This window comes from Scleropages formosus, chromosome 20 (genome assembly GCF_900964775.1).
Source record: "Scleropages formosus chromosome 20, fSclFor1.1, whole genome shotgun sequence".
Classification (NCBI taxonomy): Eukaryota; Metazoa; Chordata; class Actinopteri; order Osteoglossiformes; family Osteoglossidae; genus Scleropages; species Scleropages formosus.
The window spans coordinates 11375063-11390782 of record NC_041825.1 but is presented as its reverse complement, the minus strand read 5'-3'; the positions used below and the strand labels follow the sequence as shown (position 1 = coordinate 11390782).

At 46.6% G+C, this 15720-nt stretch overlaps 1 protein-coding gene across 1 annotated transcript in view; it reads right to left on the bottom strand.

Annotated features, from left to right (window-relative positions):
- xylt1 (xylosyltransferase I) overlaps positions 1-10692 on the bottom strand; it is a 65635-nt gene extending 54943 nt beyond the window's left edge. The window contains exon 1 of the mRNA XM_029246844.1: positions 10305-10692. Coding sequence (XP_029102677.1) covers positions 10305-10598 — 294 coding nt within the window. The 5' untranslated portion in view covers positions 10599-10692. The remainder of the gene's footprint in view (positions 1-10304) is intronic.
- Between the last annotated feature and the right edge of the window lie 5028 nt (positions 10693-15720).

The window sequence follows — 15720 nt, the reverse complement described above, 5'->3', positions numbered from 1 at the left end:
GACATCTACTGTACTTTTACTAAAGTATTTTAGAGCATATACCTTTTATTTAACAAACTGCATGAAACAAGGACATACTGACAGTGAAGTAGCGCACCACCTATTTGGTTATTCATGTCCCGAAAGAGAAACAAGCCCTTGATACGAGCTAATGTAGTCCGACGCGGTCCAACGGGGGCGGCAGATACAGCGCTGGCTAGAGCTGCTGCCTTTGGACCTGGAGGACCTACTCCCACCTCCTGCTGTAGTACTTTCCCTAAAATTGCTCCAGTAAAAATAACCCAGCTGTATGTATGGGCAGGTCGCTGTCGGGCGCTCCGGAGAAAAGCATCAGCTAAATGAACAAAAATGTAAATGTCTCCAAGACATAATTAACACAAACGTGCTTCGAACGTGGCTTAGTCAATACGAGTCATACCTCCTGAGCTCCAGCATGCAAAGTACAGAGGAAGGGGCTATGGAAATGCTCCGGGCTCCGATGGCACCGGGCTCAGGCCGGACTAACACAAGCCGCTGCGGGGGGTAGCTTTGGGTCGAGAGGGGGTAGGGTTACAGGAGTGGATTTGAACCGCCGCGTTGAAATTCCCCATGAACTATAGTGGGGACACCTTAACACCCCCCCTCCCCCCCAACACACACACGAGGGGGGTGCCCTCAGTTTGCACTGCTGCTCAGCACATGGAATTGTCAATTCTCTGCTCCCAGACTGCAGCCCTGCAGCTCACAGCAATGGACACTGAGTGGGGGGGTCCGCACATTCACTGGCTGCCAGAGTCACTAACTGTCCTAAAGTGTTCCCGGCGTCACTCATCGTGACGACTTCACCGCACCCCCCGCAGAAGACAAGAAGCCAGAGCAGGGCTACATAAAGAAGTAAACAAAACGATGACATCCACTCTTTGCAGGTGGAACCTCTGAGGAGCTCCAGCAGGTGGGAAGGTGGTGCATAATCATCTCGGGTATAACCCTGGCACAACAGGATGTTTAATGTTGCCATGGAGATGAGGCACAGGGTTGGTCATAGGGCAGCTGAGCTCAAAGGTGTCAGAGAAGAAAGAAGTGCAAATTAGTCATGCACAAAAGAGCCGTCAAACCACGGGGGCAGAAACCCCCAGTGGAAATCGGTAAATAATGCTGTAAATCATTCTGACATGATGCCCTAGTAGTTACATTGTTTGACATTAACTTCCCTCTTGAAATATTACTGCCACGATTCTTATAGATCATGCGTAGAGAACGTACTCCTTGACTTTACCACTGGTGGAAGGATATGTTTGTGGATTAAAAAATAAAAAACTACAAACATTTGAAAAAACTCTTCTGGAGAACAGAAATAATAATCATTCAAGTCACTTTACATATAGTTATATTTTGAAATGGCTTATAAATTAATCATTACTAATAAAACCCAGACTCAACATCTGCTCCAAAGAAATCCAATACCCACACACACACACATTGTCTGAACCGCTTGTCCCATACGGGGTCGCAGGGAGCTGGAGCCTAACCCGGCAACACAGGGCGCAAGACTGGAGGGGGCGGGGACACACCCAGGGCGGGACGCCAGTCCATCGCAAGGCACGCCAAGTGGGACTCGAACCCCAGACCCACCGGAGAGCACCACCACGCTCCCCTCAAACCAATATCCTTCCCAGAAATTCTTTTAAAAAAAAGTAAACAGACTTTCCTTTACACTTTCTACAAAATTACTGCATTGCTATGCTATGACATTAATTGCGGCATTTTCACTTCCCGTTTGTTTTGCTTACGTTTTATGCAGATTTCAAAGCACTTGGCATGCAGTGCACCACCTGGGCGGCGAAGGCTCGCCACTAAGAACCCACGGGGGGGGCAGAGGTTAATGGAGACCATTATATGGCGGCGACGGTGCTCTGGTTCGAGAAGCGGGTCTGGAATTTGACCAAGGACTGGAGCAGTCCCCGGTCTCTCGAAAAAAGCACGGACACATCTCCTCGAACCCCAACAATTTCCGCCTTTGTACGGCCAACCCCGGATGCTCACGTCTCCTAACCGAGCGGGCGTCCGGCCGAGCGCGACACACCGTAATAGTGTGCGGGGTCGTCCAATGTCCTAAATTGCATAATGCGTCATCTTCAGGCACACCGGCGACACTTCTCCGTATTGGCAGCCGGCGATTTATGTAAAGAAATTCACGTCGGGGGCCTTGTTCAAGAAGCCAAGGATTTGACCTCGCGACCCTCTGCTCGGGAGCCCACACGCTTGAGCGCTATTTGAAAGCGCTCCAGTTGTCATTACCGGGGAAGATAAATGACATTGGAAGCCGTGCCCCTGCCGGCGCGCTCTCCAGTTACCGTTCGTACGTGTTCGGGAACGCCACGCAACAGCGCAGCGGAAGGGGTGCGCGACCCATTTAATGAGCAGACCGAATTACGAAAGCGCGCGCGCGCGGTCCGCGGGAGGTCGCGCGCTGCTCCTACAGTCCGGGAGAGGCTGCCGTTACGTAAGCGCTTAACCGAAGGAGGAAACGCACGGCACTTTATCCGGAGGTCACGTACCATGACGAGGGCTTGCCGTGCATTTTCGGAAGGCTACCGCCACGCGGGAGACACGTTACGGTACTCCCTTTTTTTTTTTTTACAGCGGTGGTAAACAACTCCGTAAACACTGTTTATCTATTCTGCTTTTGCTGCAGAATCAAGATGGAAGAGTTCAATTTTCTTTAGTGGCGGGAAAAAAAAAAAAAAGGCCGTGTTTACCACTGCTTTCGGGCGAGAAGGTATTCAATCTTCGTTCGGAAATAAGCGAGTTAAGCGTACCCGCTCATCGCTCATTTTTTCCCGGCCTCGCCGGACGGGGCACGTGGAGACATGCCGTGTGACCAGGGACAGGCCAGGTAGGGGCGAGCGCCCCGGCGATTCCGTTTGAGCGGCGGGAATCGGGGCGGCGCTCGCACGGGCCATGTGAGTCAGCGCGGAGATGAGAGCGGAGCGCCGTGAATCACCCCGTGCCGTGGTGGTGGCACGCGGCAATAGCGGCACAGACGGAGGGAGGGTCCGGCACAGGGCCGGGAGCGTGCCGAGAGGCACTCCTCATCATCGCCAGGCTCTCTTACTTCTGCCTGGCCAAACACACACACACACACAGAGCCCTCGGCTTCACATTTGCCTGGCATTTAATGACAAAGGCAACGACGCCGACACGTGTCCCGCATCACCGCCGAACAGGCAGGGCGCCGATCATTTCAAAGTGCCGATAAGAGAAAGATCAATCGCGCGAAAGACGCGCCGCCTCGCGCACTTCACGGCCTCCTCACGTTCTCCACTCCAGAGCTCCGGCTACAGAAGTTTGCCATTACCGTCGAGACATGCTGAATCAGGGCAAAGTATGAAAATTCATTTTCACGGGGAAATACCAGAGCGTACCTGCCGTAAGGTGACGGAGACGAGCTTCGCCGCTTACGCGCTGTGCTGAAATAGAATGTGACGGTACATGTTGACATATGTGCGGCGATGACACGAAACGTACGTAACATATGCAGGCGACACCTGGCTAATATCTGCTAAGTGGCGTTTTCATCATTATTGCAGTCGCAGGTTTGCGGATATGGTATTTGCGCTGTATGGGGAGTCGGCAGTTTAACATCTGTCACCTTTCAGCGTTTGAAATAGGAAAATCGTTCGATACAATTTGCAATCATGCACTAAAACTTGTGTTTTTAACAGAAGAAGCTGCAGAAATTTACAAGGGAGATTATTTATTCTTAATCTTTTTTAAACTGACAACAGAACAGGGCCTGGATAACAAGAATCAGTAAAAAAAATTAAATCATTTAAAAAACACACACACACACACACACACACACACACACACACACAGTCTGAACCGCTTGTCCCATAGGGGGTCACGGGGAGCCGGAGCCTAACCCGGCAACACAGGGCGCAAGGCTGGAGGGGGAGGGGGACACACCCAGGACAGGACGCCAGTCCATCGCAAGGCACCCCAAGCACCACTCAAACCCCAGACCCACCAGAGAGCACGACCCGGTCAAACCCGCTGCACCACCGTGCCCCCCCTTATATTTTTTTTTAAAAAAAGAAAAAATATTATATATATATATATATATATATATATATATATATATATATATATATATATATATATATATATATTATGTATATATGCGCACACACACAGTATATATAAAGCAATCAAATGATATCACATAGGTCAAATGTTACGTTTTCAGTAGCATTCAAAAAAACTCAACCACATATTTCTAGATGAATAGTCTGGCACTGATCACAGCAATAAAAAAAAAACATTTCCTTGCCAAATGCGCACCAGTAATCAACATATGTTTTGTATCTTTATCAAAACAACATTCGGGCTGCGATTCAAGAGGCACGTAGGAGACGAGCGAAGGAGACGTGTTGAACAGACGACTATTTTTCGGCTTTGCCTCCGTGCACAAAGGGGGACTGAGGCCGCCGCCGTCCGAAATCGCAGAGGTGAACCGGTGATGGAGTGGCCAGGTGGAGAGCAAGCGGAAGCAGGACTTGCACAGAGCGGACCATTCAGTGCTGGCTTCCTGAGCGCTCGCCGCAAAGAGGAACCTTCGACGGAACGCCGAAAACAGAGCGGGACTTGTGGACCAAGAGTGCACAACGGGCTTTGTGTGTTTCTCTACACAGCGTATTTGCAGACCTTCTGGGGACATTTCAGAGGAACTGTTCCTCATGACCGCAGTAAAAGCTGAATTACTGACCTTTTAGGGGCATTCCAACTCCCAACAACACAGACTATATCCCCTTTTTAAAAATTATTCAGCTTAAAAAAAGTTCTCTTCTTTTTAAATGTTATTTTGTAATCATAAGACAATTAAAGGTACAGTAACACATTTATTTCGAATTTATTAATTTAGCGGACTCCTTTGTCCAACGCACCTTAGAAAGCGTAATATAAAAAGCTACTGCCAATGACTTACCAACGTATGCAGCTGGGTCATTTTTCCTTTATCAGTTTACCTGATCGATGGTACTGACTCAGGAGTGTGAATTCAGAGCAAAACCACTTCCCCTTTCAACACAGTAGGACATCATATTCATGGAAGATCGTAATCATATTTGCTTTTATTTATATTGTTTTAGTTGTATTTATTCAGAGTATAATGTCTTACTCAAATAAGTGTTTTATGTGCAGGGTTTTCTTTTATTCTGCATTACATAAGAATAAGATGTATTTAAAGTATTGTCCTGTATGGTATCTACTGCCCGTCGCAGCTTGGATCAAAAGATCACTATTGAAATAGTTTTAATTTCGCCCGTCAGGTAAATCTTACCAGGTGGTTTGGTGAGGCTTATTAGGGTGGGAGTCAACGGGAAATGGCACAACCAGCAAAGCAGGTGTGTGTGGGGCTACGAGACTGGTATCTCACACCAATTTTTCATGGACGGCCGCGGCCGACAGCCAGGTAGAGGTACACGGGTACAGGAACACTGCCCCCCCCGACCGCAGTTTCGCAGGCACTGTGCACCTTGCTGTGTCCGAGGAACAGGCACAGAGAACACACACTCATCTCACAGCACTAACAAAGCAACAGGAGGCTTGTCAGGGACCTCGCAAGAGAGAACACCCATTCGCTCCTCTCAATAGCTGGCGAAAAGAATTCCTGGGAGGTGTTATCTAGAGCTGCGTTGTCACGGCTGAAATCTGATGCGGAAGTCAAATCTCAAACTCATACAAGGACACATGCACCTCTAACCTCCCACGGCATTTTAAAAAGGATGAAATAAGCCTGCTCTCTCACAACCTTGAACCTTATTTTTTAATCACTCAAGATGGATATCAGGATGGCCAGGAATTCTGTTGATATGTTAATAATTTGGTTCATTGCACAGTGGCGCAGCGGGTAGTGGTGCCACCTCTCAGCTTCTGAGCTGTTTGGGGCCTGGGTCCGAATGTAAGTCGTCTGTGCGGAGTTTGCATGTTCCGCCCGTGCTTGCATGGGTTTCCTCTGTGTGCTCTGGTTTCCTCCCACAGTCCAAAGTCCCACAGTTCAGGTGAACTGGCCACTCTTAAATTGCCCGTAGTGTGTGAATGCATGAGTGTGTGGATGACACTGTGTGTGTGGCTACCCTGTGATGGACTGGCTGGCTGCATCCCACTTAGTCCAAGATAGGCTCCAGTCTGCCATGACCCTCACCACGACTAATATCTATGGAAAGTGAGTGAGTGAATGTTAATAATTCCGCCACATCTAACAGACCGTTTGGAAGCATGAAAGTGGGAAAACCAGCGGTACTTATATTTTTGGGCTACAAACCCAGCGTTCACTTTTGTGTCATTACTGTGTGATTTTCCTTTAAAATGTTAAGTTTAGTGGGGCTACATGTACACTTGTGTCTCTTATACAGCTTATCTTCAAGTTTCTGGAACATTTGCTGAAACCTACATGATCACAAGCAGAAATTGCAAACGCACTCAGCAAGAAGTGGAGTGGGATTGAAACCCACGACCCTACAGCTATAAAGCCACACTGCTACCTTCCATAAACAATATCATATACTCTTAACATCACCACAGCAAAGTAACAGAGTGACAATTACATTACCCTAACATTTTATTGTAATCACAAATATGACTACTTTCTGTTGTATATTTTGCAAATACAATTTGTATATATACTGTGTTTTAACGTAACTTATGACACTCTCAGCACTGCATTTTCTGAAGCTGCGCTAAAGATTTTCACTCTTCTCTACATGTTATGTTGACGATGATGTGACAATAAAGCTTGATTTGATTTGATTTTTGCTGATGAGGGGGGCGCGGTGGGTTTGACCAGGTCCTGCTCTCCGGTGTGTCTGGGGTTCGAGTCCCACTTGGGGTGCCTTGCGACGGACTGGCATCCCGTCCTGGGTGTGTCCCCTCCCCCTCCGGCCTTACGCCCTGTGCTGCCGGGTTAGGCTCCGGTTCCCCGCAACCCTGTATGGGACAAGCGGTTTCAGAAAATGTGTGCGTGAAATGTGTGTGTTTTTTGCCGATACCAATTTTTTTCAGTACCGGTAACCTGTCAGCCTTTACTTTTAAATATTAAAGAACATTTCACGTGAATGTGTCAGATGCCTCTGACCAGGTAGTAACAGGAGTAGAAGAACAAGCTGCAAAATGCTCTCTCATGCCATGGTTTTCAGTGTTTAAAAACCTCACTCCAGGGCAATAGACTTAGTTCTATTGTCTTAATTTACTTGTTATACTTCTGCCTTTCTAGCAACTAAGCATCTATTTACCGCATGCATGCTACCCTCAGCGCTTCAGTTTAAGGACAGCAGGTAGTACAGTGGTCAAGGGTGCAGACTTGTTATGTAAAAGCTGTAGATTCAAGTGCCAGGAGGAAGAAAGCTCCAGTACCCTTGAGCAAAGTACTTAACCTGAATTGCATCAGTGTTAAAAAAAAAAAAAAAAAAAAAAAAAAAAAAAAAGCATTAAAAATGAGCAAAATCTGAATTTGTTTCAGATAAAAGCGTGGGCAGGGTAACCAAATAGTAATAATAAATGAACCCACGCGCAGATTCCTCAGCATCACGGAAAGAGAGCAGCAAGAGGAGACAAAGCTGAAATAACCTGTCCGTCACAAGGCTCTGCTCTAATCGAGTCGGGTCCTGATCGCCAAAGCAGCCACCCGCCCAAACCCTGAGCGACACATTACACTACATACGTGTTCCCAAAGGTCACGGGAAAAGCAGCAGTGCAGGATTCCATGTTGTCTGACGGATTTAGGAAATAGGCTTTGACAGAAGGAATATGCTGATGGTTGCCCACAACCACACAGATTATACTAATTCAGACCCAGTCAGACCCAAAACGCTACACTCTCTGGCTCAAGCGAGAGAGTTCGGGCACCGGCACCAGATCCTATCAATTCCGCCACTTGCTGTCCTTGAAGCGACTTTCCACGAATCACCTATTTCGCAGCCCGTGGATTAGATTTTGGGAATCGCAGCACAATATCACACTCGATTTTTTTTTTTTTTTTTTGTTTGTTTGTTTGTTTCCACTGTGAAAACTGTAATCACCATATTGCCGTGCTGTCTACTTCATAACTGTTAAGCATCGGCATCTTGAAGGGAAAAGATTACTATTTCATTTTCATAAAACAAAGTAAGTGGGCAAATCAATACTCAAGAAGGCTGAATTATTTCAATTTTTTCACTTAATTAAAAGTATACCTTGTGTAGGCAGTGCTGTCATTATAGCATGAGAAGACATCTAAACTACAAAACAAAAATAACTCTAAACAGACATTCAGGAATTTTATTTTAAATGGTACAAACTGATATTCCTTCTTTTACAACTGTAACTGAAGGTGGCTGTAATACACTTTTCATACCTGTTAAGAAAAATGTTAAACACACGCATACTATAAAAGATGCCAATAACAATTTACTTCACATTTATTGCCACAACAGAAGAAGAACGAAATTCAATTTCTGTAAGCGATGGTTTTATATTGCAAAAATAATCTCAACACATCTGCATTCCAGTTATAACTAATGGGCTACCCATCTGCACATAAAATACACACACGCTGTCTGAAACTGTTTCTCCTGAGTTGGGTCATGGCAAACTGGAGCCTAACCTGGCAACACAGGGCATAAGGCTGGAGGGGGAGGGGACACACCCCGGGCGGGACGCCAGTCCATTGCAAGGCACCCCAAACGGGACTCGAACCTCCGACCCACCAGAGAGTGGGACCTGGCCAAACCTGCTGTGCCACCGCTCCCCCATGTAAAAATACAGTGTGTGTGTATAGAGAGAGAGAGCGAGAGAGTACACCGCTTCAACCATTTTCACACTGCACTGACACAGCAGGGTGTTTCAGTCAGAAGAACATCTAACATGTCTTTAAGTGCAAGTCTTCACAGTCTTTGGGAAGTGTTACCTGGGTTAACAGCAAAAACACGGGCAGAGGTTCGTCACTGAACTTGGGCAAGAGGAGGATTACAAGTGCTCCTACTTCATCTCTTGTCCAGGCAAACATAGGCATTTAAGGTCACTGGAGATTAGAGCCTTGGATGTGATTTGGACACGAACTGCCTGCTTCTTTCCCCCACAACCCGTGCCCGCCTGGCCGAGAGGCCTGTTTTTCTTCATTTCATTTCATTCCATTCCACGTAGAGGTGTTTCCACCCGCTTCTGCTCACACACTTCTCTGCATAACTTCCTTCTCAGACTCCGAAGGCGAGGCTCCCAAGGCGTTCCGCTCTTTCTTCAGTTTCACCCTCCCCAGAAATCACTAACATTCTTTTGCCCAATTTTCAAATTCTCTTTAAGAATCTTATGGGACAGTTACATTCACCACAATGGTCCGCTTTGTTACAGCTGGGCTGTTTCAATGGTTCACATTTTCTTCCACCTGGTATTTTCTGAAGTTGTCAGTCAGTCAGCACAGTGAGTCTCTGCATTGATACAATGTAACTGCTTCCTTCTTTAATGTTCATTCCTTCGCGTCTCATTGCTGTGTTTGTTTGCATAGAACAACGTGAATATAGAGAGCAGCGCACATCGGTGTGGCTCATATGACACAGCGATCGGATGATATTTTACTATGAAACTAAGTCTTTATTTATAGCTGATCTTTACCGCTTGGTCAAATCATGTTCGGGAATTAAAAAAGAGCCACAAAAGACTTGTCATCATTCGTGTCAGCCCGTCTTACAAAAGAGTCTTTTAACATTGTTACGTTATTACATGCGAGAAATTTACACCGGCGTGTCTTCACACACAGGACCCCCCGCAAAGACACAATGTGTTTATATTTTGTCACCGCCAAACGGTCACAAATCGGCAAAGGAAGAATAAATATGCCGCCGAAACGTCACAAATAGGCTGTTCGTGTTGCCTCGTGAAGCAGATGAGCCGCGATTTAAGCCCAGTCGCGGCGGAATAATAAGAATTCCGTGAAAACGCATTCGTAATTGTGGATCCAGCACAGCTCCGCGCGCCGCGTGTCCGCGAGACCGCATCGTCGCCGCGCGCGCCTCCCGCGAGCCGCGCACACCGTCACACTGTCACACTGACTGTAGGCTACAGTGTAGCCGCTCGCGCGGCTCCTGCTTCAGCCCGAGCGCGAGCCCCTGCACCAAAGACATGGGATGTCACACGTAGGAGAAGCACATGTGGACGCGCTGCGCAGTGCTATTAGGAGCGCGCGCGCGCGTGTGTGTGTGTGTGTGTGTGTGTGTGTGTGTGTGTGTGTGTGTGTGTGTGTGTGTGTGTGTGTGTGTGAGAGAAAGAGATGCTCCCGTCCAGCCAGCTCCTACCGGCTGCTGTCTGTGTCCATCGGCTCCCTGTCCGAACGCCGGCTGCCGCTGCCGGATGCCGCTCTTCCGCACCTCGCTGCCGGCGTTCCGCTTATCCCTGAGCCTGGAGCCTCCGCCGCCGCCGCCTCCGCCTCCGCCGCCACCGCCACCGCCGTCCCCCCGGTCCCCGTCTCCCGAGTCCAGGCTGCTGAAGTTCCACACGATGAGCGTCTGCACGAGCAGCACGGTGAGCGCAGCGATGAGCGCGGAGCGGGAGCGACGAGCCAGCCTGCGAGCGCACGGTGCATTCACCATCTTCACACGCGCTGAATGGAGCCGAGCGATGCGGGACCGTCGGCTTTGTGGCTCCGCGTCGGCGGGAGGAGGCGGACGGTACAGCTCTGGGGCAGCAGCAGCAACAGCAGCAGCAGCGGGAGAGGGGGAGAGGGGGAGGGGCAGGGGCAGGGGCAGGGGGAGGGGGAAGGGGAGGGGGAAGAGGAGGGGGAGGGGAGGGGAGGAGGGAGGCGCTCGCGCGGAACACGGAGCCCCCGTGTGGTGGAAACGCCGCTGACAGGAGCTCTTCCGGAGCTCTTCCAAAGCTCTGGAACCTGAATGGATTCGAGCGTGTTGTACAGCGGGGCGCCTTATAGCGGGGTCGCCGTATAGCGGGGCACCGTATAGCGGGGCACCTTATTATAGCGGGTCGTCGTATAGCGGGGCGCCTTATAGCGGGGTCGTCGTATAGCGGGGCACCTTATAGCGGGACGTCGTACAGCGGGGCGCCTTATAGCGGGGTCGCCGTATAGCGGGACACCGTATAGCGGGGTCGGGGTCGTCGTCTAGCGGGTCGCCGTATAACGGGGCACCGCTCCGTTCAACAGTTTGCACAGCTGAAGTGTTACTTGTGGGGGAAATACATTAAAGATCTATTACTGTAATGGATGTTAAAGAATACATTTATAAGTGAAAGCCAGAAAGCCAGGGTCAGTTTTTGGTATGTGTACGTTTCAGGCTCTTTCACTCAGAAATGTGCAAAAAAAAAAGAGTAAAGGTCAATTGAATTATGTCAGTTGTGATTAATGGAGAACGCAGTGAAACAGACTTTCTTGAGGAATGCATAGAAATTCAGGGGTTATGTTTCTGAAATGAAATTTTGAAGTTTTCGTTGCATTACATTTCTGTTTTACTACCCTTTCCCTTATTTTCCCTTATTTTTAATTTAGTAGGCCCGAGGCACTGTGCCTACAGTGTCTAATGGGAAATCAGGCACTTGTTATACTCACTGTCCAAAGATATGTTTCAGGTGAATTATTGCCTTGTGTGTGTGTGTGTGTGTGTGTGTGTGTGTGTGTGTGTGTGTGTGTGTGTGTGTGTGTGTGTGTGATTGCCCTGCGATGGACTAGCCTGCTGTCTGTGATGTACCCTGCCTCACACCATATGCTTCAGGGATAAGCTCAGAACCACTGTGACCATGCATTGGACATGAAGTTATTATTATTATTATTATTATTATTATTATTAATGACAGGGAGGTAAAAACAAGTTTTTTGTTATCTAATGGAAAATAACATAGTCCGAATACGGTGCAGCTTGGCAAACTCAAACTTCATGAGTCCAGTAAGTTTTTCTTTCTTAATATGAATGCCACAGATGAATATACAGCAGCACTTTGGCAACATATTTAGAAAATTGCGCGCACAAGAGATCCTCAAGAGCAGTGTTGCGGTAATAAATCATAGCACTTCTGACAGGGATTAATGACACAAAGGCAGCATAGATCACTGACACCATGGCAGTGGCACAGAAAGGAAATTGCTAATTTTTATCTGAAACACGTATTCCAATATTAAATGTCAACTAGATGCAATATAATGAGGGAAGAGACAATGTGTTTGAGGCAAAACTTTTTATTGTTTACCCAAGTGGTGGATCAGGGCATGTATGTGTAACATGAATGTCCCTGGTTAAAGGATCTGGCAAACTGTCCATATATGCAAATCAGAAACAAACAAACAAAAAAAACTGTACAAGTAAATAAATGTCCAGCTATACCTTCTTCAGACCCAGCCAATCATTTCTGTCTACTCTAGTGGACACGTTTGCATATTTCATATCCAAAACAGTACATGCTCTATAGAAAACATGTTTTTTAAATGGAACCACATATTTGGGAGTTGGCTTCTGCACTTTCTTGGAAATCCTGACATGAATATGGAAGCGTAATCATTCATGAGCTGCTATGGAAACCACTTTAAAGAGATGTGTGAAAACAGCTATCTACGCAACCAAGATTGGATGTCGGTGTCTGCCGCTGTTTGACCAAGACTAGGAACACGGGTCCTGCGGTTTGGAATTTAGCGATATTCTAACTCAGCCTCCGAGTCCCAACTGAAGCACTGTGGTCGTGGACAGGCACTGTGGTAGTACACATACCTCTAGTGAGAAACTTGCAGACCATCTCAGTATGTTGCATGTGGCTCATAAAAGGGACTGTCACCGAGCCAGTGAACACTGAGCAGGTTATTTGCATCGTCGGATTTTCTTGCTTGGGTGACATTATTTGACGGTGTCAGACCGTCTCTCTGAAATGAGCCAGTGTGCACTTCCAGTGCCCTAGTGAGCAAAATAAAAGGACACCACCAGCCATCTCAGTTGCAAGGTATCATAATTACCAATGTCACCTTGCTACCGAGAGCTGACTTGCAGCAACACTTGAGTAATTAGCTAAGAGTGTAATATTAACACATGAAAGTATTGGCCAAAATAAAACAAGTGTAAAGACACTGCTGGCAACTTAAGAATTTAGATCTAATCACACTGGAAATGGCAGATATTGCTTTCTGAAGTCTGAATCTGATAATCTTCTGTGGGTTTTAACCACAGAATAATGTAACTAAACCATCATCGCCATCTCAAAGATTTATGTTTCACTTAATGTATTTTTATGGTACAGTAGTGTCTCACTGCCTTCTGGATTCCAGCATTTGCTGGGGTAGGGGTTCTTCCACTGTCTAAATCTTTATACCTTAATTCTTTAAAATATGCAGAAGTTGAGGAATTAGGGAGCTTGGTCTATAGGTGAACAGGGTGTTATTTTACAGGATGTTTAAATGAAAAATCGGAATGAAAAGACGAAGGGCCTAATTCATAAATGGAATATATGGAAATGGGTCTTTCGGGAAAGGAGTGTCTCCCACCAATTGTTGCTATGTTGTGGGGCTCACAGTGGGGCTCTGGATGTTGTGGCTGAATGGTTAGTGTACCCTCCTCCATTGCTGTTGCGCAGTACACAGGTGGGATAATGTGTTATTGCACGTTTTCACCAGTTGCATAGGAGGGTGCTCCCTGCTGAGTTTAAGCACAGCCGCAGATCCTTCGGGACCCCCGTTAGTCTCTTGAACAATACACTGATGGGCTGTGTGCACGTTATAATAAGCCAGTTCTTCAGGGGTTTGCAGGTTGACCAGTGAAGTCTTTAACCGTGAGCTCCATTATGTAACCTCTTTCCCCCCAGGGTCAAATAAAATGGGAAGCCCTGCAATAACAGAAATGCTTATGAAAGTTTTGACTAAAATGATTTTTTAAGACGAAATGCATGCTATTATTTTTATTAGTGGAATGCATACGAATAAACTGACTGGCTCTTACCGCCTTGTTTTCCAGGTGCATGTTATCCAAACTGCGTCGCGGAAAATGACTGTCCCGAATCCCACCAGGACAGCTGAAAAAGCTGTTCAACAAAACACATAATGCATCTCATATTAGCTGAATGCAGACGGAATAATACTTTTCTGTGCCGATATACAGAAACGGATCATTATACGGCGCTTTGATGCGTATATATGTGTGCAGCGGTCTATTGAAAAAATGATGTAGGACAGATTGAAAATTTTGAAAAAAATGCATCTGAATTGGTTTTGGTAGTCCAACGCCACTAAGTAGAATATAATGTAACCCTTCCCAGCCAATAAATCTGTGATCTGCAAAGATTCATTTTCTCTTAAGGGTCAAATCTACAGTCAAGTCTTGTTAATGTTCAAGATCAGCCTGTAATGGGCTCCTGTACAGAAAAAAAAAAAAACTGCTACAACACCCTATGCACAGTTTGGAAGTTTTCTCGGTACACAACAGCGAATCAGTGCGATTAAAACATAAGCATAAGAGTTCTTGAAAAAGTGGTCATACAAGCAATCAGGCACACATTTGCTCAGCTCATTTTTCATGAATGAGGCCTAAAAGATGTAGTTTTACTTGAATTGCAGTGAACAAAGATATTATGAAGCTGCCTTCAAGGCCAATCTTCATGTTAGTTTGGGTCAACAGCCCAGAAAACAATTATTTCTTGTGCGTTAGACAAGTCTTTGTCCTGCGCTCAGAGCAGTACTATAGTACTGGAGAGATGTGCCGGGGTTGGTGGAGGTGCTGGGGGGGGGGGGTACCCATTCCCTCGGTTAGAAAAAGAGCCAAACCAGTCTAGTTGTCAGAGCCCATTGCAAAGAACATAAAACACTTTTAGAGCGGAGAGATCTTACTCATCGAAAGACAATGCCATGCTGCATGAATCATAGGCCCATGTAGAATTGTTTCATGCCACTTTACATTTAGATTAAAGCACCAGTGTGATTAATAAGGTAGTGTTTCTGTGGGCGAACTGGGCCATTCTCTTCTCAAATGGCCATTCTCAAGCTGACAGGGATGTTTCTCCAGCACTCGGAGTGCTGCGTTTGAATTCAAAATACCTTAACTGCCATTGAAGTTAAGTTCTGGAGATATTTGCATATTCTGTTTACAGTGCGTGAACATTGTGCGAGGAGAGGACAAGAGAGCTCCTGTGGCAGAAAGAACGCATCAGCTCTCATTAGCCGGCCACTCTGTTCCCTGCAGCCTTTTGCAGCCGGACATCCAAAATGGCCATCCTCCAGTGCCAAATGATAAATTTAATTAGAGCAGATAACTCTGTCAGTCACTTCTGTCACACACGGAGATGTTTCGCTTCTGATCATGGTGCTCTCAGCAACATCTCCAGGGCTGCTTGTCTACAGAGCACTTTAAAGGGGTGAGCATGACTGGTGCTGCCTTGGGCTTTCAACTACAGACCTCTTCAGTTTGCATAAAATTATTTTTCCTTGCTAAAAATAAATCCCAAAGCAGGCCACTGACATAGACTGGTCAGGTTGCTCTTGAAAACAATAGAGCTGCGGAGAAAGACTCACTTTCAGGGAAGGGATGGAGATGCTTGTGAGACTAGTGTCAATATGAAACAACCAGGAGTGCATCCATCTCACTACCTGTATATAAATAAGGGAATGTGTTACAGTTCTTTTTTTTTTCTGTTAAAACACTGAGGAATATTAGAAAAATGTTGTGGTTCTTTCTGCAAAATAAAGGAAAAGTTATTCGACCTCAAGAGTGCAAGTATCCATCACCAGCTCAGGAA